Source organism: Phyllopteryx taeniolatus, chromosome 10, assembly GCF_024500385.1.
Source record: "Phyllopteryx taeniolatus isolate TA_2022b chromosome 10, UOR_Ptae_1.2, whole genome shotgun sequence".
NCBI lineage: Eukaryota > Metazoa > Chordata > Actinopteri > Syngnathiformes > Syngnathidae > Phyllopteryx > Phyllopteryx taeniolatus.
In genome coordinates this window covers 11,588,715-11,612,178 of record NC_084511.1, presented here as the reverse complement: position 1 = coordinate 11,612,178, position 23,464 = coordinate 11,588,715, and the positions used below count along the sequence as shown (strand labels likewise).

Here is a 23,464-nt window from a genome sequence, read left to right as displayed (position 1 = left end):
CTTACCTGTTCTGCGGTTCGGGGTTTCCTGACCTGGTGGAGTTTGCATGCTCGTCCCCTGCCCGTGTGTCTTTTCTGCGGGCACTCTGGCTTCCTCCTGCATTCAAAAAACATGCATGTTGGGTTAATTGAAGACAAAATTCTTCATAGTGTAGCAGTGAATGCGATTTTGATTGACTGGTGACCAGTCACTATACTATGACAATAGAAGTGCTATATTTGACCCAGAAAGTGATAGTTGAATGCAATATTTTGTTCTTAAAAATGCTTTTGCTCACCAAAATCATAAAAGAGGCTATGAATAGCTTATGTTTTACCTATTATGCCAACATAAACATTATTTAACAAACATGTTTAGGATTGTTGGGGTTATTCAGTTGAGTGCTTGTCCTAGTTGCACTATTGTCAATTGGAATGCGTGAAAAAAATACAATTTGATGTGGGATACATTCTGCTCATTTACCGCCGTCCAATTGTATTGCTTTTTTTCTTCCGTTTGAGTATGTGTGTCACACAGAAGCGCAGACTCTGAGTCTGCACTTTTGAGGTGACCTGGAGGCCTGTCTTTGCACTGACACGCTGCTTGTTGATATATGTGAGACTTGTCCCGGCAGGGCAGGCAAAACTTAAAACAGCATGGCCACTGGGAGGCCGTCAGAGCGTCTAGAGGAGGAGGAGGAGACAGTGACATGGAAAGTCTGACAAACCCGCAGTGGGGTTAGGGTGCATGGGAGGGAAAGTGGGGAGTCAGCGGGCGTGTAGCATAAATATATTTACGGCAAATAGGTTACTTGTGAGACTGGATCATGTAGCATGTGTCTCTATTGGCCCGCTCACATCGGCAGTTGTCTGGTTGTCGGCACGCCCACGCCACTATCCAGTGGAGCGAGCTCCTGCGTGTCGTGCTGGTGAGCGCATCATGAGTGTAGATCCAGAATGACGGGTTCTCACTGGATCCCCAACGAGGATTTGTTCAGGCCTAACCTGACCGACCGGTTCCGAGCAGATGTGATGATTCTTCCGAAAGGTCTCGCATTGTTCCCCTGGCTTTGTTTCTGGTTGCACCCACCCTGCTGAACAAACTACATCCACCCGCTCAACTCCCGTAATAACAACCCTCTGACTTCCAACTGTCTGTGCTGCATTTGTACTGACTATGATTAATGTATGGGGGAAATCGGAGCACGGTGTCTCTTAACAATTAGCGCTGTTGTTGTTGGTCAGTGAGAAACTCCACTAAAGTGCATCATGGGATGACCTTCTTATGGCATGTGTCTAGCCTAGTATGGTTGAGGATCTGCCACACTACTTATGCTTTTGTTATTATGATTTAAAAAAACAAACAAAAAAAAAATATATTTTTTGTTACTTTTTATTTTGTCTTTGATTATGATGTACAGGCGGCACGGTGGGCGACTGGTTAGAGCGTCTGCCTCACAGTTCTGAGGAGCGGGGTTCAATCCCCGGCCCCGCCTGTGTGGAGTTTGCATGTTCTCCCCGTGCCTGCGTGGGTTTTCTCCGCGCACTCCAGTTTCCTCCCACATCCCAAAAACATGCATTGGAGACTCTAAATTGCCCGTAGGTGTGAATGTGAGTGCGAATGGTTGTTTGTTTTTATCTGCCCTGCGATTGGCTGGCAACCAGTTCAGGGTGTACCCCGCCTCCTGCCCGATGATAGTTGGGAAAGGCTCCAGCGCGCCCGCGACCCTAGTGAGGAGAAGCGGCTCAGAAAATGGATGGATGGATGGATTATGATGTACAGACAGGTAAAGCAATATTTTGATGGGCCGACATAGAAAGAAATAAGAAAAAAAAACAATTATAAATTCAACTCACCATAAATAAAACTCACTCATCGTGCTGATTGTAGTTGTTGGAATGAGTTAGAGCCTTGGCTTGATTCTCTTTAACAATCCGGTTCCATCTTGGGGTAATAGGGGTAAGCATGACACCCGAAATATGTTACATGTCCAGTTTTGGTCTCTGTTATTGCAGAAAATCTTGCTTTGCAAAGATAGGATGTTGGAAATGGAAGCAAAGTATTCAGTGTTTTTTTTTTTTGGGCAGTTTCAGTGTCTCATTTGCAAACCTGTCACCACATATTACAGAGCGGGTTATTATCTTTGTGAAGGCAGAATATTGGACACAGCTCTTGTAGTGGCTCTCTTTAGCTTGTGCAGAGTCGGTTAACATGTTAAGGATTTGCAGACAAAAATGTGGGAATGCAAATGAAGAGCACACAATAACAGCAATCAACAAAGATGAAGTAGCTGTTCAAACTTGAGCATGCTCAGTACAGCAGAAGTAGTTGCACTTTGACATGAGAATATGAGCTAATACAGTGATTCATGGCACATTAGTGTGCCGTGAAAGATGCTGAAAATTGTCCAACTTCACTTAAAACTTAATTTACTACAAATAATGCATCTTTGTTCATATATCCATGTGAGCGACATATACTGTAGTTTCAGGTAGAACAATTAAATGCTCTTTCACTGCAACTGCAGATCATCATTATTTTAGTATACTATGTACTTTTTGTCACATTTTTCTTTGGTGGGGTGAGATTTTGTAATTTAAAACATACTGCAAGGCCTGGCGCAATAAATGGTGGGAAACACTGAGCTAGTATACCATCACAACATCTGCAGAGACAACAGTACTGTCAGTAATTAGTCAGGTAAGGAAGAGTTGCTGTTTGGGGAGTTGAATCGACCAATAGTCAAAATGTCTGCACCCACGCACACACTTGACTTTCTCAAGGGCGCTGACAGGCACACTTGTTAGCCGCACCATCTTACTACATCTGATAGTATCAGACAGGGACGAATGGGAAACATTGCTACTGATATTTTTTTGTAGTCAAAGCAAACATTTGTCTGCGCACATGACACAACGTGTATTTGTTGTCACTCATTTTGCGTGAAGTCGGGAGCATCGGCCTGCTAACAATGGCGGCAAATCACAAGCTGCTCTGTTCGCAGGCCTGGTTAAAGTGTAGCCAAAATGGGCTAATCAGACCAACCCTCCCTCGTAAGGCCTGAACACCTGGTATTCCGCAGAGGTTCAAGCCAACAATGGACACTTGTCTAACATCACAGATAAGCCTTTGTTCCTCTTCCTCCTCCTGCACCCTTGCCATCCTTTCTCACTTTTAATGAAGCGCAGGACTGTTAGTGCCAATTCCCAATTTATATACTACAAGTCTGCAATGATGCTAATCACTGCATTACACTCACATGCACACAAATCATAATATTATATAGAATGAAAATGTTTTATTTATTTATTTATTTTTTCTACATTTGACTGGAAGTCTTTACAACTTAGAGGATGTTTTTTTGGGATATGTAGTTAAAAAGAAATGTCGAGAAACACCCAGCATTGTTTCATGAACTGCTTTGTAATGATGGCTCCCTGAGGTGAGGCAATTTTTCAGCCTTTGGCGCAACAGTCAGGGTAATCTTAATATGTACTCTGCTGTCATCTAGTGGGTTGGTGGTGTGACTGCATTAAATAAAATCATCCACAATGTCCAAGTGATAGGGACGAAAAACGTACACACACATATTTGGCTACACAATAAAATTATTTACAATACGTACAGTACATAAAGCAAAGCAAAGCAAATTTATTTACATAGCGCATTTCATACACAAGGGAACTCAATATGCTGTACATGACCAAAGCATTAAAACAATAAAGAGAAAAATATGAAGCAGCTTAAAAACAAAAAAAAAACAAAAAATAAAAAAATAAAAATAAAGAGAAAAAATACAATAAAAACAACGTACAGTTTGAAAAGATCATGTAAAATTGGAAATGGAAATGTTCTAAAAAGCTTTTTAATCTGGCTTTAAAGACACTGAGACTTGGGGCTGACTTCAATTCTATTGGCAACTTATTCCATTTGCCTGCAGCAAAGCAGCTAAAAGCTTTTTTGCTTTGGACTCTTTGCTTCTTTATCTGATCTGAGACGGCAGATCTCAGAGCTCTACTACCTAATATTTATTTATTCATTCATTTCATTTCAAAAAATTTTTCATTGTGTTTTTTTATATTAGAAAGAGCTGTTTCCAATATTTGGATCCTCTCATGAAGCTAGAAAGGTAACCAACATAGAACCAACTCGCATTTATGATGCGTACACATTGCAAGACAATGCAGACATGTATTATTCTTGCTTTGATCATTTTCTGTCAGTGTCATTCAAAAGAAAAAAGGTCGGCATTATTATCTGTTTATGGGTATGATTTAGATTGTACCTAACCTGGCAAGTGAGTAAATATGGATTTATCATTTCAATAACTTCAAACATGTTTTGACTGGAGGGCCGATTTTGCATCGAGACAATCAGTTAAGACTGTGAATGTGTAAAAGTGAAATATTGCCCACAGGACAGATTCCCAAAGCACATTGTGTGAGAAATTCCCAATTATAGCATTCACATTGACTGTTTCCCAGCCAAGCTTCCCTGTGTGGGAGAGTTAGGCTGATTTTTGCAGCCTGTCTTCTTCCTTTTGATGACTCTCCACAGATTACTTGAACGCTTCAGAAATGAGCTCCTCTTCTCCGCTGCTACACATTAGCCCAAATTGCACATGGTGCTGGCTTGCTTTGATACGGCTGTGAAAATAAGAGGCAGCAAATCAGGTGGTGATATTCATCTATCAGGGGTTTTTATGTTGTTTTACAATGTAGACTGCATTGAGCCAACCCTCTGCCTCGCACTCAACCCTGTGTGTGTGTGTGTGTGTGCGTGCATGTGTGTGTGCATGTGTGTGTGCGTGTGTGTGTGCGCGTCTGTCTGTCACAGCTGGATGACCCATCTGTGTTCCCGGCCGTGATTGTGGAGCAGGTGCCCACCACAGATCTGCTGCAGGTGTACTCGGGCCTGGAGTCTGACGAGGTGACCAATGGCATCATGATGGACAACGCCATGCATGTGGTGGAGGTGCCCTCCATCCTAGTGGGAGGAGTGGACCTCTCAGGTAGGAATATGAGACATTTAGAGACATCATCCATCGATCCATTTTCTAGAGCGCTTGCCCCCTCCTAAATAAAATAAAAAAAAAAAAAAAAAAGGAAACATACTCAGTACTCACCCAACAAGAGGCCTGACAGACATTTACTCAAGAAGGTATCCGAAGGTGTCATGTTGCTAGAATAAATAAAGTCTCATATTGTACTGAGCAGCCACAGATGCTTTCTTAATGCAGCCCTATGGGGGGCACAAGCCAGTGCAAACTGTAGGCCGGTCCCAAGCCCGGATAAATGCAGAGGGTTGCGTCAGGAAGGGCATGCGTTGTCACGATTCGATTTTGACTGGACTCAGAAGCAGGCGGAGGCTGAGAGGTTTGGGATGAACGGTTTATGGAAAGAGGGAGCTGATCCTTGAGACGTACTGGTGGGTTGTCGAGGCAGGGAATGTGTGGCAGGCGGTGGCGTGAACAGGCGGATGGTTTGGCGGCGTGAAGGAAGAAGTCACTCGGCGGGGAACACGGAAGGAGCACTGAGGACAATGAAAAACATGGAGGTCAGAAGGATAGCGTAGCTTACGTGTAGGATTGGGAGGCGTTGTACCACAGGAGAACGTTAATACTCTGGCAGTGGAGTCTTGGATCTGGAAGGCTTAAATGCAGGCAGAGTAGAGTGCTGATTGGTAACAGGTCCGCGGCTGAGGTGGTGCTGATTACTGGGAAAAGAGAGAGGGGGAGAGGGCTGCAAAGCGCCACCCAAGCTCCAATAACGGAACTGCAGGGACAGACCATGACTTCCGGCTTAAACCTTAGCCAAACAAATATGAGCGTTCATCTAAAGAATTCCATACCGGATTGGTCGTGGCCCGGGTTAACGTCCGCCCCCGGCACCGTTAACCTGCAGGGCGCCGGTGGAAATTCAGCTACTGTGGGTCGAAGACAAAGGAGAGGTGGAAAGCGGGTTCTTAGGCAGAAAGAGAAGAGGAAAGCACAGAGCCTAGAACTGAATGTGGGGACTTTGAATGTTGGGACTATTGAAAATCTCGGGAGTTGGTTGACATGATGGTTAGGAGAAAGGTTAATATATTGTGTGTCCAGGAAAGCAAGTGGAAAGGCAGTAAGGCTAGATGTTTTGGGGCAAGGTTAAAATAATTTTACCATGGTGTAGATGGGAAGATGGAGTAGGGGTTATTTTAGAGGAAGCCTTAGCAAAGAATATCTTGGAGGTGAAAAGAGTATCAGATCGAGTGATGAGGCTGAAACTTCAAATTAAGGGTGTTATGTATAATGTGATTAGCGCCTATGACCCACCGGTAGGATGTGACCTATAGGTGAAAGAGAAATTCTGGAAGGAGCTAAACGAAGTAGTTCTGAGCATCCCAGACAGAGAGAGAGTCGAGATTGGTGTAGATTGTAATGGACATGTTGGTGAAGGAAATAGGGGTGATGAAGAAGTGATGGGTAAGTATGGCATCCAGGAAAGGAACTTGGAGGGACAGATGGTGGTAGACTTTGGAAAAAAGGATGTAAATGGCTGTAGTTAACACTTTCTTCCAGAAGAGGCAGGAACATAGGGTGACCTACAAGAGCGGAGGTAGAAGCACGCAGGTGGATTACATCTTGTGCAGACGATGTAATCTGAAGGAGGTTACTGACTGTAAGGTAGTGGTAGGGGAGAGTGTGTCTAGACAGCATAGGATGGTGGTGTGTAAGATGACTGTGGTGGTGGGGGGGAAGATTAAGAAGACAAAGGCAGAGCAGAGAACCATGTGGTGGAAGCTGAAATAGGAAGACTGTTGTCAAGCTTTTCGAGAAGAGCTGAGACAGGCTCTCGGTGGGCAGGAGGAGCTTCCAGAAGACTGGACCACTGCAGCCAAGGTGATCAGAAAGACAGGCAGGAGAGTACTTGGTGTATCTTCTGGCAGGAAAGGAGAGAAGGAGACTTGGTGCTGGAACCTCACAGTACAGGAACTCATATAAGGAAAGAGGTTAGCTAAGAAGTGGGACACTGAGAGGACCGAGGAGAGGCGAAAGGAATACATTCAGATGCGACGTAGGGCAAAGGTTGAGGTGGCAAAGGCCAAACAAGAGGCATATGATGACATGTATGGCAGGTTGGACACTAAAGAAGGAGAAAAGGATCTATACAGGTTGGCCAGACAGAGGAATAGAGATGGGAAGATGTGCAGCAGGTTAGGGAGATACATTCCATAGAGATGGAAACGTGTTGACTGGTGCCAGTAGGCGGCACGGTGGACGACTGGTTAGAGCGTCTGCCTCACAGTTCTGAGGGCCGGGGATTGAATCCCGCCTGTTTGGAGTTTGCATGTTCTCCCCGTGCCTGCCTGGGTTCTCTCCGGGCACTCAGGTTTCCTCCCACATCCCAAAAACATGCATGCTAGGTTAATTGACGACTCTAAATTGCCTGTAGGTGTGAATGTGAATGGTTGTTTGTTTGTATGTGCCCTGCGATTGGCTGGCAACCAGTTCACGGTGTACCCCGCCTCCTGCCCGATGTTAGCTGGGATAGGCTCCAGCACGCCCGCGACCCTCGTGAGGAGAAGTGGCTCAGAAAATGGATGGATAGATAATGCCAGTAGTGTGCGTGTGCGTGTGCGTGTGCGCGTCTGTCTGTCTGTGATGGAAAGAATACTTTGAGGAGTTGATGAATGAGGAAAATGAGAGAGAAGGAAGAGTAGAGGAGCCAAGTGTGGTGGACCAGGAAGTGGCAATGATAAGTAAGGGGGAAGTTAGAAATGCATTAAAGAGGATGAAAAATGGAAAGGCAGTTGATGACATTCCTGTGGAGGTATGGAAGCATCCAGGAGAGGTGGCTGTGGAGGTTTTGACCAGCTTGTTCAATAGAATTCTAGCGGGTGAGAAGATGCCTGAGGAATGGAGGAAAAGTGTGCTTTGCCCATTTTTAAGAACAAGGGTGATGTGCAGAGCTGTGGGAACTATAGAGGAATAAAGTTGATGAGCCACACGGTGAAGTTATGGGAAAGAGTAGTGGAGGCTAGACTCAGGATGGAAGTGAGTATTTGCGAGCAACAGTATGGTTTTATGCCTAGAAAGAGTACCACAGATGCATTATTTGCCTTGAGGATGTTGATGGAAAAGTACAGAGAAGTTCAGAAGGAGCTGCATTGTGTCTTTGTAGATCTATAGAAAGCGTATGACAGAGTACCCAGAGAGGAACTGTGATACTGCATGCGGAGGTCTGGAGTGGCAGAGAAGTATGTTAGAATAATACAGGACATGTACGAGGGCAGCAGAACAGTGGTGAAGTGTGCTGTTGGTGTGACAGAGGAATTTAAGGTGGAGGTGGGGCTGCATCAAGGATCAGCCCTGAGCCCCTTGCTGTTTGCAGTGGTGATGGATAGGCTGACAGATGAGGTTAGACTGGAATCCCTGTGGACAGGGAGCAGGTGGAGGAACAATTAGAAAGGTGGAGGCATGCACTGGAAAGCAGAGGACTGAAGATTAGCCAAAGTAAGACAGAATATATGGGCAACAATGAGAGGGGTGGAGGGGGGAGAGTGAGGCTACAGGGAGAAGAGATAGCAAGGGTGGTGGACTTTAAATACTTGGGGTCAACCGTCCAGAGCAATGGTGAGTGTGGTCATGAAGTGAAGAAACGGGTCCAAGCAGGTTGGAACGGGTGGAGGAAGGTGTCAGGTGTGTTATGTGACAGAAGAGTCTCTGCTAGGATGAAGGGCAAAGTTTACAAGACACTGGTGAGGCTAGTCATGATGTACGGATTAGAGACAGTGGCACCGAAGAGACAACAGGATGCAGAGCTGGAGGTGGCGGAAATGAAGATGTTGAGGTTCGCTCTCGGAGTGACCAGGTTGGATAAAATTACAAATGAGCTCCTCAGAATGACGGCCAAGTTAGACAAAGTTATAGATAACAGACTTCGATGGTTTGGACACATCCAGAGAAGAGATAGTGAGTATATTGGTAGAAGGATGATGAGGATGATGCTGCCAGGCAAGAGAGCTTGAGGAAGATGTGATGAGGGATGACATGAAGGCAGTTGGTGTTAGAGAGGAGGATGCAGGAGATAGGCTTACATGGAAAAGGATGACACGCTGTGGCGACCCCTAACGGGACAAGCCGAATGGAAAAGAGGAAGAAGAAGAAGCCACAGATGCTTTCCTCCTGGTCTATGGTTTTCATCACACTTTTCTTCGCCACCCGGTAGCCTTCTGTGGTGACACCCCCCCCAACCCCCCAAAAAAACAGCTAAAGAAAAAGGAAAGCACAAACACCATGATTATGGAGGTGTATTTTTTCAGAGATATTTGATTTGACTTCAACTTATTCCACTTTCAGCGCATTTGACTTTGCTGGTTCCACTGCATTTGTCTATGCTGTCACTAATGGGGACACTTCATTAGGTACAGCTGCCCAGTCTGTCCACATTTTTTCCAGCTCAAGAACTAAATTAAACATTCACTTCCGCCCCTGGGACCCTAAATGACTAAAATACATCAATATACATCCATAAAATCAACATATACAGCTAACATGTATGTACAAAATTTGTGTGTCTGACTGATGATTAATAATAGCTTACATCCATCCATTTTCTATAGTGCTTATTCTCATTAGAGTCACGGGTGAGCTGGAGCCTATTCCAGCTGACTTTGGTGAAGGCCGTGGTACACCCTTTACTGGTCGCCAGCCAATTGCAGAAAATCGCTTACATGTCTGATCCACTCAAATATGAACGAAATGTAGGAAACAGTTCTTGTATTGGATCCTATTCTAGTGTGCAGGTGTCCCCAATCGAGTATCTGGTGCTGGCACTGAGCTCTGATACCCATGCAGGTGCGCCACATGATAACACTGAAGGAGCTAATGTCTTATTATTGTTATTTTTCTTAGAAACGGTGTCAGGTGGAGAGGACAGCATGGAGACAAACGAGGCCGCTGCGGCTCTGCTCAACATGGAGTCGCCAAACAACATACTGGACGAGAAGCGCATGCGTAAGATGACTTTTTGTTGACAAATATGCTGCTTCTCGAACATTCATCTCCACTCGTTCACAAGGTTATGTAGTTATTTTCATCACGCCGTCCATTTTCATTTTCCATAGTATTTATTAAGGTCTCGAATGAGCTGAAGCGGATCCTCGCTGACTTTAGGCGAGAGGTTGCCAGCCAATCGCATGGCACACAGTTAAACAAGCAATCCCACTCACATTCACATTACACCTATGGACAATTTATTCTTAGAACAAAAACATGCAAGCACAGTGTGAGCATGGAACTTCACAGAGATTTGAACCTAAAACCTCTCGATTGTGCGGCAGACGTGCTAACCATTTGACTACCGTGTTGCCTAACCTACCCTAGGAATACCCAATATAGTGGACCATCAAAGGATGGATTCTTTGTTGAGATTTAGAAAAAAATTAAAATCACGTAGAGATCTAGTGGAACAGAATCTTTCCAGGCTCACATTTTACCTATCATACTGAAATACTGAATACTGAAATATAACATTAAAACAATATTAAAATGCACAGTCAGCCATTGACCTGTGTTGGCATCTTCCATTCCCTGTTCTTTTGACAATGTTCCTCTTTGCCTTCACTGTAAGCCTTTTTGGTGGCTTTACAAGCGAGAAAAAAAAAACCTACACGAACCTTAGATTAATTTTTTTCCTGTAGAATTTCATTTCATTCAGGTAAAATTTTTACCACTTTGGAGGTGTGGCTCGACTACAGGTGCTGGTCATATAATTAGAATGTCATAAAAAAGTTGATTTATTCTAGTAATTCCATTCAAAAAGTGAAACTTGTATAATGTATTCGTTCATTTCACACAGACTGACATATTTCAAGTGCTTATTTCAATATTGATGATTTTTACTGACAACGAATGAAAACCCCAAATTGAGTATCTCAGAAAATTATAATTTTGTGGTTAGATCCAATATTGAAGACTCCTGGTGCCACACTCTAATCTATCCATCCACGTAACTCAAAAAACCGGCAAAGGCCTTTAAATGGTCTCTCAGTCTAGTTCTGTAGGCTACACAATCATGGGGAAGACTGCTGACCTGACAGTTGTCCAAAAGACGACCATTGACACCTTGCACAAGGAGGGCAAGACACAAAAGGTCATTGCTAAAGAGGCTGGCTGTTCACAGAGCTCTGTGTCCAAGCACATGAATAGAGAGGCGAAGGGCAGGAAAAGATGTGGTATAAAAGAGTGAACAAGCAATAGGGATAACCACACCGTGGAGAGGATTGTGAAACAAAACCAATTCAAAAATGTGGGGCAAATTCACAAAGAGTGGATTGCAGCTGGAGTCAGTGCTTCAAGAACCACCACGCACAGACGTATGCAAGACATGGGTTTCAGCTGTCACGTTCCTTGGGTTGAGCCATTCTTGAACAAGAGACAGCGACAGAAGCGTCTCGCCTGGGCTAAAGACAAAAAGGACTGCACTGCTACTGAGTGGTCCAAAGTTATGTTCGCTGATGTAAGTAAATTTTGCATGTCCTCTGGAAATCCAGGTCCCAGAGTCTGGAGGAAGAGAGGAGAGGCAGAGAATCCACGTCAGTGATGGTTTGGGGTGCCGTGACATCTCCTGGTGTTGGTCCACTGTGTTTTCTTAGGTCCAAAGTCAACACGTATACCAGGAAGTTTTAGAGCACTTCGTGCTTCCTGCTGCTGACCAACTTTATGGAGATGCAGATTTTATTTTCCAACAGGACTTGGCAACTGCACACAGTGCCAAAGCTACCAGGACCTGGTTTAAGGTTTAAGGTATCCCTGTTCTTGATTGGCCAGCAAACTCGCCTGACCTCAACCCCATAGAAAATCTATGGGGTATTGTGAAGAGGAAGATACGCCAGACCCAACAATGCAGAAGACCTGAAGGCCACTATCAGAGCCACCTGGGCTCTCATAACACCTGAGCAGTGCCAGAGACTGATCGACTCCATGCCACACCGCATTGCTGCGATAATTCAGGCAAAAGGAACCCCAACTCAGTATTGAGTGCTCTACATGCTCATAGTTTTCATGTTCATAATTTTCTGTTGGCCATTATTTCGAGAAATATTTTTTTTGTATCAGTCTTAAGTAATATTCTGTGTGTAATTACTGAATATAATACACAAGTTTCGCTTTTTGAATGAAATTACTGAAATAAATCAACTTTTTCGTGATATTCAAATTATATGACCAGCACCAGTGTATTAATATGTTAAAGGGAACTCAGGTCCCTCACTTAAGCTCAGCTGGAGCTCATGGCATTTGATGATTTGATGATGTTTTGTGTCACACATCATCCAGGGACTTTTTTTTTTTTTTGGTCTTCTTGACTGTGGTTTAGTTCACACCTACGGCACGATGCTGGAAGCGGACCTGACGTACGCGCCCCTACGGCCCGACCACATGGAGAATGGCGCCCTTGACCTGTCGCTGGATGAGGACACCTCATCCATGGACGAGATCCCCCAAAGATGTCCCTTGAAGCCGCAGAAAAAAAATAAAGGTGAGCTTGTTTTCCAACAAAACATGTATACAATGTGTGTGGTAATTATTTTACCCTGCCTCTCTCTTCAATTTGTCTCAGTGAGGAAGCCCCGTGCGGTACGCTCCTGCTCCCCCATCTCTACCCCGAATCTTCCACTGAGGAAGAAGAGCAAAGAGGGCAAAGGTAAGCCTCGATAACATGTGGGCCTCCTTGTAACGAGCCAATCAAAATCAAGGTCTCTCCCCCTCTTGTGGCGCACTCTCTGTGTGTCACCCTATGTGCAAACAGCCAGGTGTGAATGATGCATTTCTCAGGGCCTGCAGGGACACGCTTTCAGGCACCTTGATGCTCCACTGATAGAGACTATTGTGAACCGCACAGGGCGACACATTTTAGTCTCATGCATATACATCACTCTGTCACGGCGGCTGGGATTCGAGTGACTACTGGGAACGTTACTGTTTTTAACCACCTCTGGTTAAAGCACGCCGCACATTAATCGACTTTCTGCCTTTCTGTTATTTAGTCCATCCCAATACGCCCACATGCACTCAATACAAGGTCAAACACGATACACATCAGAATGCTGTCGACCTCAGATTGGTTGACATTTACACAGGAAATAAAGGACGTTTTGTGATAAAACCAGGCATCTTAAAGTAACATCATAACTTTCTTAAGTTTTAAGTTAAGTGTAAAAATAAAAACGTATTACCGACTTCTAATGTTAAGAATAATAGTCTTATCAAAAAGAGTAGTCTTAACTTTGTCATGAAAAACAGCTAACTTACTGTCATACAGTTGTAAAAAGAAGTTAACTACTGTAGCGACAGATAAATACAGGTATCAAGTTAAACATTGCATTTGTGGAGTTCATGATGTTGGATCAAAAGTCAAAAGTACTGTACAGTAAAAAAAACAGGAGTAACAACAGTCATACAGGTATAAAAAGAAGTACGGCTAATATTATATATCAAATAATGCGGCATGGTGCACAACTGGTTAGCACATCTGCCTCACAGTTCTGAGGACCCGGGTTCAAATCCGGCCTCGCCTGTGTGGAGTTTGCATGTTCTCCTCCTTCCTGCATGGATTTTCTCTGGGTACTCTGGTTTCCTCCCATCCATCCATCCATCCATCCATCCAATTTCTTTAGCGCTTATCCTCACTAGGGTCGCGGGCTGCTGGAGCCTATCCCAGCTATCGTCGGGCAGAAGGCGGGGTACACTCAGAACCGGTCGCCAGCCCATCGCAGGGCACATAGAAACAAACAACGATTCACACATACATTAACACTTACGGGCAATTTAGAGTCTTCAATCAACCTACACGCATGTTTTTGGGATGTGGGAGGAAACAGGAGTGCCTGGAGAAAAACCCACCTAGGCACGGGGAGAAAATGCAAACCCCACACATGTGGGGCTGGGATTTGAACCCCGATCCCTAGAACTGTGAGGCAGATGTGCGAACCGTTTGTTCACCGTGCTGGCCCGTTTCCTCCCACATTAAAAAAAAAAAACATGCATGGTAGGTGAATGATTTTTTTGTCTATATGTGCCCTGCAATTGGCTGGCGACGAGTTCAGGGTATACCCCGCCTCTCGCCCAGAGATAGCTGGCATAGATGCCCCTAGTGTAGACAAGCGTTACGGAAAATGGATGGATAGCAAATAAATGTCATGATGAATGTCAAATGCGTCTCTCTTTTTTATTTTTACCATTCTTACTTGTCATACAAGTTAAAAACAGAAATTTAAGCCCTGTAAAGAAAGACAGATAAATACTGGTATCAATCTATGCTGGATTTGTGAGTGCTGTGTCCGGTGACATGTCAAGGGCACTGTTTTCCAGTCAAAATAGACAAAAATCATTGCTGAAAAGTAAAATTTGAATGCTTGAATCGTAGATGAATCCAAATTACCTAGTTCGAGGTGGGAAATTTACAACTTCACAATTGCCTGCAATGCATGTACTTTGAACGTGTGTCTGTTTGCTTCATATACTGTAGCTTCCTGTGTATATACAGGTAATTCTCTTTCTTTTAACAATCCTTGTTGAGGCTACTAATTGTTTTGGAATTGTTGCAAATAAAGCTGATCGATTGTTGTCTCTGTGGTTTGAACGCCCTGTTTTGCAACTTCCAAAACTTCAGAATTTTACAACCTTGGGTTGATCAACTATTCTAGTGCAATTGAGAAAGTGTATCTTTGAAAATATGGACTGAATAATACAAGTCTCCTCCGTGGATGCCAGGTGTGTTTGAAAAGAAATAAATCAAAACAGCAAATGCAATGTCATTTCCCTGTCATCATCTGCAGGGAACACCATCTACCTGTGGGAATTCCTGCTGGCCTTACTGCAGGACAAGAACACCTGTCCCAAATACATCAAGTGGACACAGCGGGAGAAAGGCATATTCAAGCTGGTCGACTCAAAGGCCGTCTCCAAGCTTTGGGGCAAACATAAGAACAAGCCCGACATGAACTACGAGACCATGGGACGAGCGCTCAGGTATAAAAAGAGAGGGATCATCATATTTTTGGAAATGTATTTGTGCAACACGTTTCACACCACAGGCAGGTGGAATGTGACAGAAAGCAGAAGAAAAAGACGTGAAAATGTTCACAATAAGACAAAAGAAAAGACTGTGAGATAAAGACACTTTAGCAGTCTCATATTTTAGCGCTAATGAAGGGCTTAATAAAGCACTAAACCCTTGATTACATCGTATTAGGATTAAATGTCAACATGGTGACAGTAGGTATGCTAACATACAGCAAAGTAGTAATCTGAGCAGAGAAAGTGTTGAGGCAATTGACAAGGATTTAACATGTTTTACTGTTGTCAGGCACTATATTAAATGAGAATTGATAAAATGTTAACATGGTAGCAGTTAGTATGTTAACATACAGCAAAATAGCAAGATGGGTAGGGAAATCTCTGAGGCAGATTGATGAGGATTTTACATCTTGCCCTGTTTTTAGGTACTATTTCTAATGAGGGTTGATAAAATGCTAAAGGGCTGGCAGTTGGCATGTACCTAAAGCCAAAGATAAGCGTTCTGCATCTTGCCCTGTATTGTGGTATGGTTTCCAAATATAATTTATAAGACTGCTAACATATTAGCAGTTGGTACAGTATATAATCATACAGCAGGATAACAACCTGAGTACAAAAAGCGCTCAGGCAGATAAGGATGTTTTATCTTGCTCTTTTTTTTCAGGTACTATTTCTCATGAGAGTTTATTAAAGGCTAACATTCTCCCAGTCGGTATGCTAACATATGATCTACACTCTCATTAACTGCAGGTACTACTACCAGCGAGGGATCCTGGCTAAGGTGGAGGGTCAGCGTCTGGTTTATCAGTTCAAGGAGATGCCGGCCGACCTGGTGGTGATTGAGGACGATGATGCGGGGTCCGACAGTCACAACGAGTATGGCACTCAAAGGTCCAGCAACGGGAGGTCTGTGGCACGGGGGGGCTCCAGAGGGAGGGCTCACCAGCAGGTCAAGCAGATGAAGAAAGAGCCCATTGAGCAATCTCTGCAGCAGGAAGTGCAGGGAGGACAAACTGAGCAACTACTGCAAATGCTGCAGGGAAACCAGGGGACGGACATGGCGCAGGCTATGAGGTACACACTTTTTTATACTATTGTATAGGGGTAACCAACATGGTGCCCGTGGGCACCAGGTAGCCCCCAAAGACCACATGAGTATCTGTTTTAAAAATAGCTCATCAGTGACGGGCCATTGTGATTTCTTAGGAATGTTGTAGAAGGGATCCTTTTAAAATCTAAACACTTGCTGAGATTTAAAGAAATAAAGTGTTGCGTATTGATATTTATCTGTTTCCTAAAAAAATATTGTGAAAATCCATTAAAATGGCAGTGTCTTCACATAGATAAATATTATTTAATTGGTCATACTATGGTAAGGTAAGATAATTTGAGCAAATTTGGTATTTCAGAAGTGTCTATCAAACTGGTAGCCCTTTCCATTAATCAGTATCCAAGAAGTAGCTTTCAGTTTCAAAAAGGTTGCTGACCCCTGCTTTAGTATCATTATCATCTGTATTGGCCAGGAGAAGAAATGAGAGAAACAGAGCTACAGTGCTGTGAAATAGTATTGGCCCCCTTCTCAGATTCTTATGTTTTTGCATAGATTCCCCCACTTTAATGTTTAAGATCATCAAACAAATGTAAATACTGTATACACACTTCACACTCGGCTGCGAACCGCTCCAGTGAGAGCTGGAGATCACGCCCTGATGAAGCCAACAGAACCACATCATCTGCAAAAAGCAAAGATGCAAAACTGAGGCCACCAAACCGGACCCCCTCTACACCTCGGTTGCGCCGAGAAATTCTGTCCATAAAAGTTATGAACAGAATCGGTGACAAAGGGCAGCCTTGGCGGAGTCCAACCCTCACCGGAAACGAGTCCGACTTACTGCAGCAATGCGGACCAAACTCTGACACTGCAGTAGAAGGGGTTCAAGTCGTTGGCTAGTCTTTTATTGTTCTCAGCTTGGGGGGTTGGTTGCTTGTAATTGGTTAGCGATTGTAATGTATCCCAGACTGATTTAGAGTCGTTAGTGGTAAACTGTTAATTTATTTCGTCAGCTGGTTTGTAGCGCCATTATACAGGGCCCTCTCCCCACTTCGATATGCATCCTCTTTAGTCTGGCGAAGTTGTTTAAGTTTGGCAGTGAACCACGGTTTGTTGTTATTGAACGTGCGAAATGACTTTGTTGGTACACACAGCTCTTCACAGAAACTGGTATAGGATGTGCCAGTGTCCCTATATTCATCCAGGCTGCTAGCTGAATTTTCAAAGACACTCCAGTCTGTGCAGCCGAGACAGCTTTGGAGTTCTATCTTTGCTTCGTTGGTCCACATTTTCACTGTTTTCAATGTAGGCTTCGCGCATTTAAGTTCTTGCCTGTATGTTGGTATTAAGTGAAGTAAGCAGTGATCAGACGAGCCCAGAGCTGTGCGAGGTATGGCACGGTATGCATTATTTAGCATAGTATGTGGTGTAAAATGTTATTTTCCCTGGTAGGACAGTCGATGTGCTGCTCGTATTTAGAGAGTTTGTGGTTGAGTTTAGCTTTGTTAAAGCCCCCCAAAATAATGAGGGGTGAGTCTGGGTGTTTTTTTTTCAATTTCGTTTACTTGTTCAGCGAGCGTTAGTAGTGCGTCATTCGTGTTAGCTTGAGGTGGAATGTAAACACCGACGCGAATGAAAGATGCAAACTCACGAGGCGAGTAGAATGGATTACAGTTAAAAAACAGCGACACTAAATGTGCGCTGCAGTGTGTGCTCCGTGACGTCAATACACCATTTGTCGAGAAGTGACTTTCAACAATTTCCTGTCAGTGGGTTGTCACCACAGCGAGTCACTCACATGATTTGTTTGTCTGACATATCCCAACCATTTTTATCCAGGCTTTAATAAACCCATGTCCCAATGAACTTCACAAACTCGTTTTTAACTGCACATGCGCACATTTGCACATGAAATTACATAACAAACAATACATGATATGATACATATATAGGCACTGCTTCACACAAAGTGTCACTCTCTTGCTGCCTATGGATTGCCGCCGATCTTTCTCTCTCAGCTTCGTGCATGTCACGTTGCGCCACTCACAGCACTTCTGCCTCTACGGTGCTTGTGTCAAAACAAAAGCATGAGTTTCAAAAAAAGAGTCTACATGTATGAATGAACTAAAACTTGCCTGATGGGCAGAATAATGTCCACGGGCCAGATTGGACCCCCTGACGGGCCAGTTCTGGCCCGCGGGCCGTATGTTTTACACCGCTGACCTCGCATCTGCACAGGGGTGTGTAGACTTTTTGATCAACTGCACAAGCAATTAAAAAAGTCTGTCGTCACTGTACTCTTGTCTTTCTAGGGCCCTCAATGGTTCTGCTTCACTCCCGGTTGTCTTGACATCATCTGGTTCCCTTCAGCCCCTGCCCCTCACCACCGTTCTCCCCAACGGGGTCTCCACTCACTGCTCCAGCCCTCGCATCCTCCTCCACTCCATGCCCCCTCCCACCACCGAGGCTAATGATGTGCTGACCATCCAGGCGCCCAACGGCCTGCAGGAGGGCCTCCCCCAGCAGCTGCTGGCCACCAACCTCGGTCCGTTTGCCATCTCTTCCTCCTCCGCCAACTGCACGTCCCCCATTTCCCCCGCCTCCAGCCTCCCCCGCCTGCTCACCATCAACACCACCTGCGGGCAGACCATGGTGGCGCAGCAGCCCGGCACCGTCATTGCTACCGTGCTGAAATCGGGTGATTTTTGTGGGCTGCAGGTGAAAGAGGAGATGCTTGACTCCTGCTGTTTCGACTCCATGGTCAGCGGCGACCCTTCCCTGGCCAACACGTTCGCCAAGGAGGAGATGGACGTCGGCGAGGCGGAGCTGCAGTACCGGACTGTGATCATAGACACCAGTCACACCCACGGCCAGGAGCTCGCCAGCGAGATGGTGTTCAACGGACACTCTTCCCAGAGCAGCAGCCCGTGCGAAGGCCTCACCCCCGTGGAGGAGCTGGAAGTGCGAGGGGAGATGTCCCTGCAGCCCCAGCAGGCCATCAAAGGCCGGCAGGAGCTGCCCGCAAACTTTATCCAGATAAAGACAGAGCCTGCAGAGGCCTGACATGCCTCTGCTTCTTCTCCTCAAGCTCAACCAAAAAGCAACACGTGGACCATTTGGACGAGAATGTCGTTGTCTTTATTTTTTCCACAATGCTGCAATCTGATCCAAGATCAGACGTTGCTCCTCAAGGTTGCTGAGCTCAGCCTCAGGATTCAATCGTTTACTCACTTTTTTGTGATCATGTGCCTAAAGAAATATATCAAGGGAGTGTTTCATTTTTTTTTTTCTAAAGATGTCACATTTCAGATTTTGGACATGCAAAGATATTAACACACCAAACTCCTTCCTTGAGGAGAACAGCCATTACATGAAGCAGGGATGCCTGTTTGCCAAATGTGCCAGTTAGTCTGTTATTGTCTTATATCTCAATGGACTTGTAAATGGTTAAAAAAAAAAAGATGCTTGGCTCCGGACAAACCAAAACATGGGGGATTGAATATAAAACAAGGAAATTTGGACTTTCCGGCAGAGGGAATGCCAAGAACCAATGTGCAGACCTTTGCTGGCAAAAAGGACCCTGACTGATGGCTTTTGGGACTTTCACCGGAACTAGTTTATGTTCTCAGAAGCAAAAGAAAAGGCATGCATGTCCTCTCCGTTGCTCCATGCTTCCAGACTGCGGAACAGGGCATTTAAAACAAAGTCTAGGCGCAGACTGGAGGCAAAGACAGAACGAATTCTAGATGATTTATTATTATTTTTTTTTAAATCAGTCTTGTGTTTTTTAGGCTGGAATCCTGTTGATATGAGATTGAATATGCACGGATCTCTCTCTGTATATACAAATGATATACGCTTGAGATTCACTATTAAGGCCACGGCAAATTTTATTTATTTTGTGAACTTCTAAATTCTGTAAAAAAGGCACATTTGTACTCTATTTACATGAGGGAAATTACAAAGACTATACACATTTAGTACCAGGAAGACAAAACTTTTATTTTTCCCTTTTTTTCCGTTCCCCTTACATGTTGTACATATCCTGCTGCTGTGTATGCGCCTTTTCTTTCTGTTCAGCAAGCACACTGTAGCTGTCACGCATTAAAAGCATTCAAGAATCAGTATCAAACGAAACAGTCAGTATAGGTACATAAAGGTAATATATCAGTTTTCATTGTCTCTTCTTTACCAATGCTGTTTTATTAATTTTAAAGGCCCTCTCGGCTCCTGCTCTCGTGCGAGTCCAGTGTGTGCCTTTGCTATATGCCAATGACCCCCCGAGGCCAAACTTGTGATCGGCCCCAATCGGCCCAGCCGCATTGATCCACAGTGCTGTCTAAATTGGCCAAACGTTCTCTATCGTGGGTTGAGGCACGGCAGGAACATGCAGACACGCTGACCTTGATCCACAGAGCAGGTGTTTTTAAACTAAAGTCTTTTTTTCTAGATCTGTAAGGACAAGCTGAATGTATATGCATACTGTTCAAATATATGCAAGATTATGACAATCAATAATTACACTGGAGATGTTTTCTTATCCAAATCTTAATTGTCTTTGCTTCTTTTGTTTTTGTTTTTTTTGCTCTGCATATACCTCGTATACCCTGTATGTAGACCGCCCTTGCCTTAAAGCACTGTTGTTTGTGACTGTTGATTGTCAATTGCCTTCTTCATGCTGAATATAGAGTAGATTTATAAGGCTTCCTGGGTGTGTTTCTTGTGTTGTACAGTAGTTGCCCAAACATCACACAGCAGCACAAAAAACAAACAAACAAACACAAAAAACATGTGAAAACAAACTTGGAGACAACCAGTTCACGAGGGCTCTCGGAGTCAAATCATTTTCTTCAACTGTCTGAGTTATTGCAGAAAGCATGTTTTTGTATTCAAAACTTCCCAATAATTGCTTGGAATTAGGGCAGAAAAGGTCATACTGCTCTGCATTAAATACAAAAAGAGCGGATTGAACTACTATGTATGAAATACAAGTACAAAGAGTCAACTAGCATCTGTTGGGGCATTGCCCTTCATGCTAAAAAAAATATAACAGATTGATTTTGGGCTAGAGGTGGGGTACACCCTTGACTGGTCGCCAGTCAACTGCAGGGCACATATGGACAAGCAACCATTCACTCTTAAAGACACTTTAGTCTTCAATTATTCTAACATGTTTTTGAAATGTGGGAGGGAGCCGGATTACCTGCAGAAAAGCACAGGGAGGTGGGATTTTAAAACCCCCGACTTCAGAACTCTTTGACCACTGCCATGCATTAAATAGTTACCGTAATTTCTCGTGTATAATGCACAATTTTCCCCCCCACAAAATGTCAAAAGTCAATGGTGCGCATTATACATAGGTATAGGGGAAAACGAAAAAAAAAAACTTTCCCATTTTATAAATGTATGGCGCCATCTAGAGGTTATGAAAAAGCTGTACACTTTCATTCCAATAGGCCACCGCCACCTAGAGGTTATGAGAAAGGTGTACACTTTCATTCTAATATACCACCGCCACCTACAGCTTATGAAAAAGGTGTAGCCTGCACTTTCCTTCCAATATGACAGGGGTACGTATGACTACATAATATCTACATTTGTGCTCATAAGTGCACATACCGTGGTACAATTTGTGAAATATTGTTTTTTTTTTTAAATACAACTGACGACTGAACAACAACAGACATTAATTTCTTTACGGTTATGTTTTTTTTTTTTTTTGATGATAATGCCTTTCTGAAATGCTTGACAGTTGAATTTGAATCCCATTAAAATAAAATTAAATGTGTTTTGGCCTGGCCCTTCATGTTTTCTTTAAAGGATTGTACCCATCTTACAAATTCTGCCTGGGTAATTAAACATATGAGCACAACTGTGTGTTTTCTCATTTACTAAATAAACGTAGGACTATCAATTTCAAAATAAGAACAAGTACATAAAAAGAAAGTATTACGTGTTCAAATAAAGTGCTTAACTGCCGAATAATTCTTTGAAAAAAACAAACAAAATACAGATAATACTTCATGTTTTGATCATATGGGTAGAAGCAAAATCGTGCATTGTAAAAATGCATTATACATTGGTAGAAGGGTTTTCCAGAATTTTGAGGTCAACTTTGGGGGTGCATATTATACATGGGTGCACATTATACATGAGACATTACGGTACACAGTATATTTGCAGAGGTGGGTAGTAATGTGCTACATTTTCTCCGTTACATTTACACAAGTAACATTTTGGGTAAATTGTACTTCTCAGACTAGTTTGAATGCACCATACTTTTTACCTTTTTTTTTAGAAGAATCGATACTTTTACTCCGTCACAATGATCGACAATGCCGCTCGCTACTTTTCTTTATCCATTATTGCGTGTGTGATCTATTTTTAGACTTCATCATTGACTTCCGCATAGGGTGCTGTTGCGCCAATCCAATGTGATCACAATGGTCTTTTGACTTCAATTCACCAATGAGATGGCACAAGGCAGTCACATGCAAGCCCATCAAAATGACTAATTTTTTTTTTTTTGGGGGGGGGGGGGGGGGGTAGGGGGGAGCAGTATGTACTTTCCACACTCACAGCAAAAAAACAACAGCTTCATGATACAGAAGATGATTATGATGAGGTAGTCTTACATCTGCCCAAACTGGACATTTGAGCCCACTTCTAACTTGAGAAAACACCTTGCGGTAAGTTGCAGATGTTTCTATTGTTGTTTTGTCATTGCATATGGCAACATTAGCCATACGTTATGGTCATAAATCACTTTAAAACATGCTTTTTGGGGATATGTGTCATAATCTCGTAATCTCTCTCTCCCTCTCGCTCTCTCGCTCACACGCGCGCGCATGCACACACACACACACACACACACGCACACAAACACACACTCATTTAAGTGAATAAAGCAAACAATGTTTCTGTAGGCCCCAATGCATGTGTTGTTGGTTTCTGGGCACTTCAAAATTGAAATGGTGGCAGGTGTGTGTGGCTTCCCATATATGATTAATTTTTATTTTATTCAACGTTCATGCTCTGATTTATTACTTTACCCATCTCTGTATATTTGTCTGTCGTATCTAGGGCACTGCCCATCAAGCAGGGGGGAAATTCAACGTTTCAGAAAGCATGTTTGAGGGAAGAACGAATCCGAAAATACTCGTGGTGCAAAGTGCATATGAGCCCTTCGCACAAGCAGAGAATGAGTGGAAGAGCAGTGGATTGTGGGTGGATGAATACATTAGCATGTCAGCATGTTACATGCTGACAGCCGAAGACAGCCCAGTATGTCACTACCACCACAGCAGTGACTTGGATTGAGCGTGTGTGTGTGTGTGTTTCTGCTCCATAGATTGTGGCTGTGCGTGGGCGCTGGC

The 23,464-nt window shown here is 43.8% G+C and overlaps 1 protein-coding gene across 5 annotated transcripts in view; it reads left to right on the top strand.

The window, feature by feature from the left end:
• The window catches only part of elf1 (E74-like ETS transcription factor 1), a 68,758-nt gene extending 47,964 nt beyond the window's left edge, over window positions 1-20,794 (top strand). For 4 of the 5 annotated variants that reach the window (XM_061786974.1, XM_061786973.1, XM_061786975.1 and 1 more), the window contains 7 exons: window positions 4,816-4,990; window positions 9,872-9,973; window positions 12,336-12,497; window positions 12,579-12,662; window positions 14,797-14,989; window positions 15,788-16,111; window positions 18,401-20,794. In XM_061786974.1, the coding sequence (XP_061642958.1) occupies window positions 4,816-4,990; window positions 9,872-9,973; window positions 12,336-12,497; window positions 12,579-12,662; window positions 14,797-14,989; window positions 15,788-16,111; window positions 18,401-19,151 (1,791 nt within the window). In that variant the 3' untranslated portion in view covers window positions 19,152-20,794. Of the gene's footprint in view, window positions 1-4,536; window positions 4,653-4,815; window positions 4,991-9,871; window positions 9,974-12,335; window positions 12,498-12,578; window positions 12,663-14,796; window positions 14,990-15,787; window positions 16,112-18,400 lie in introns of all 5 variants that reach the window. The other variant, XM_061786979.1, reaches the window with a different exon arrangement.
• The last annotated feature ends 2,670 nt before the right edge of the window (window positions 20,795-23,464 follow it).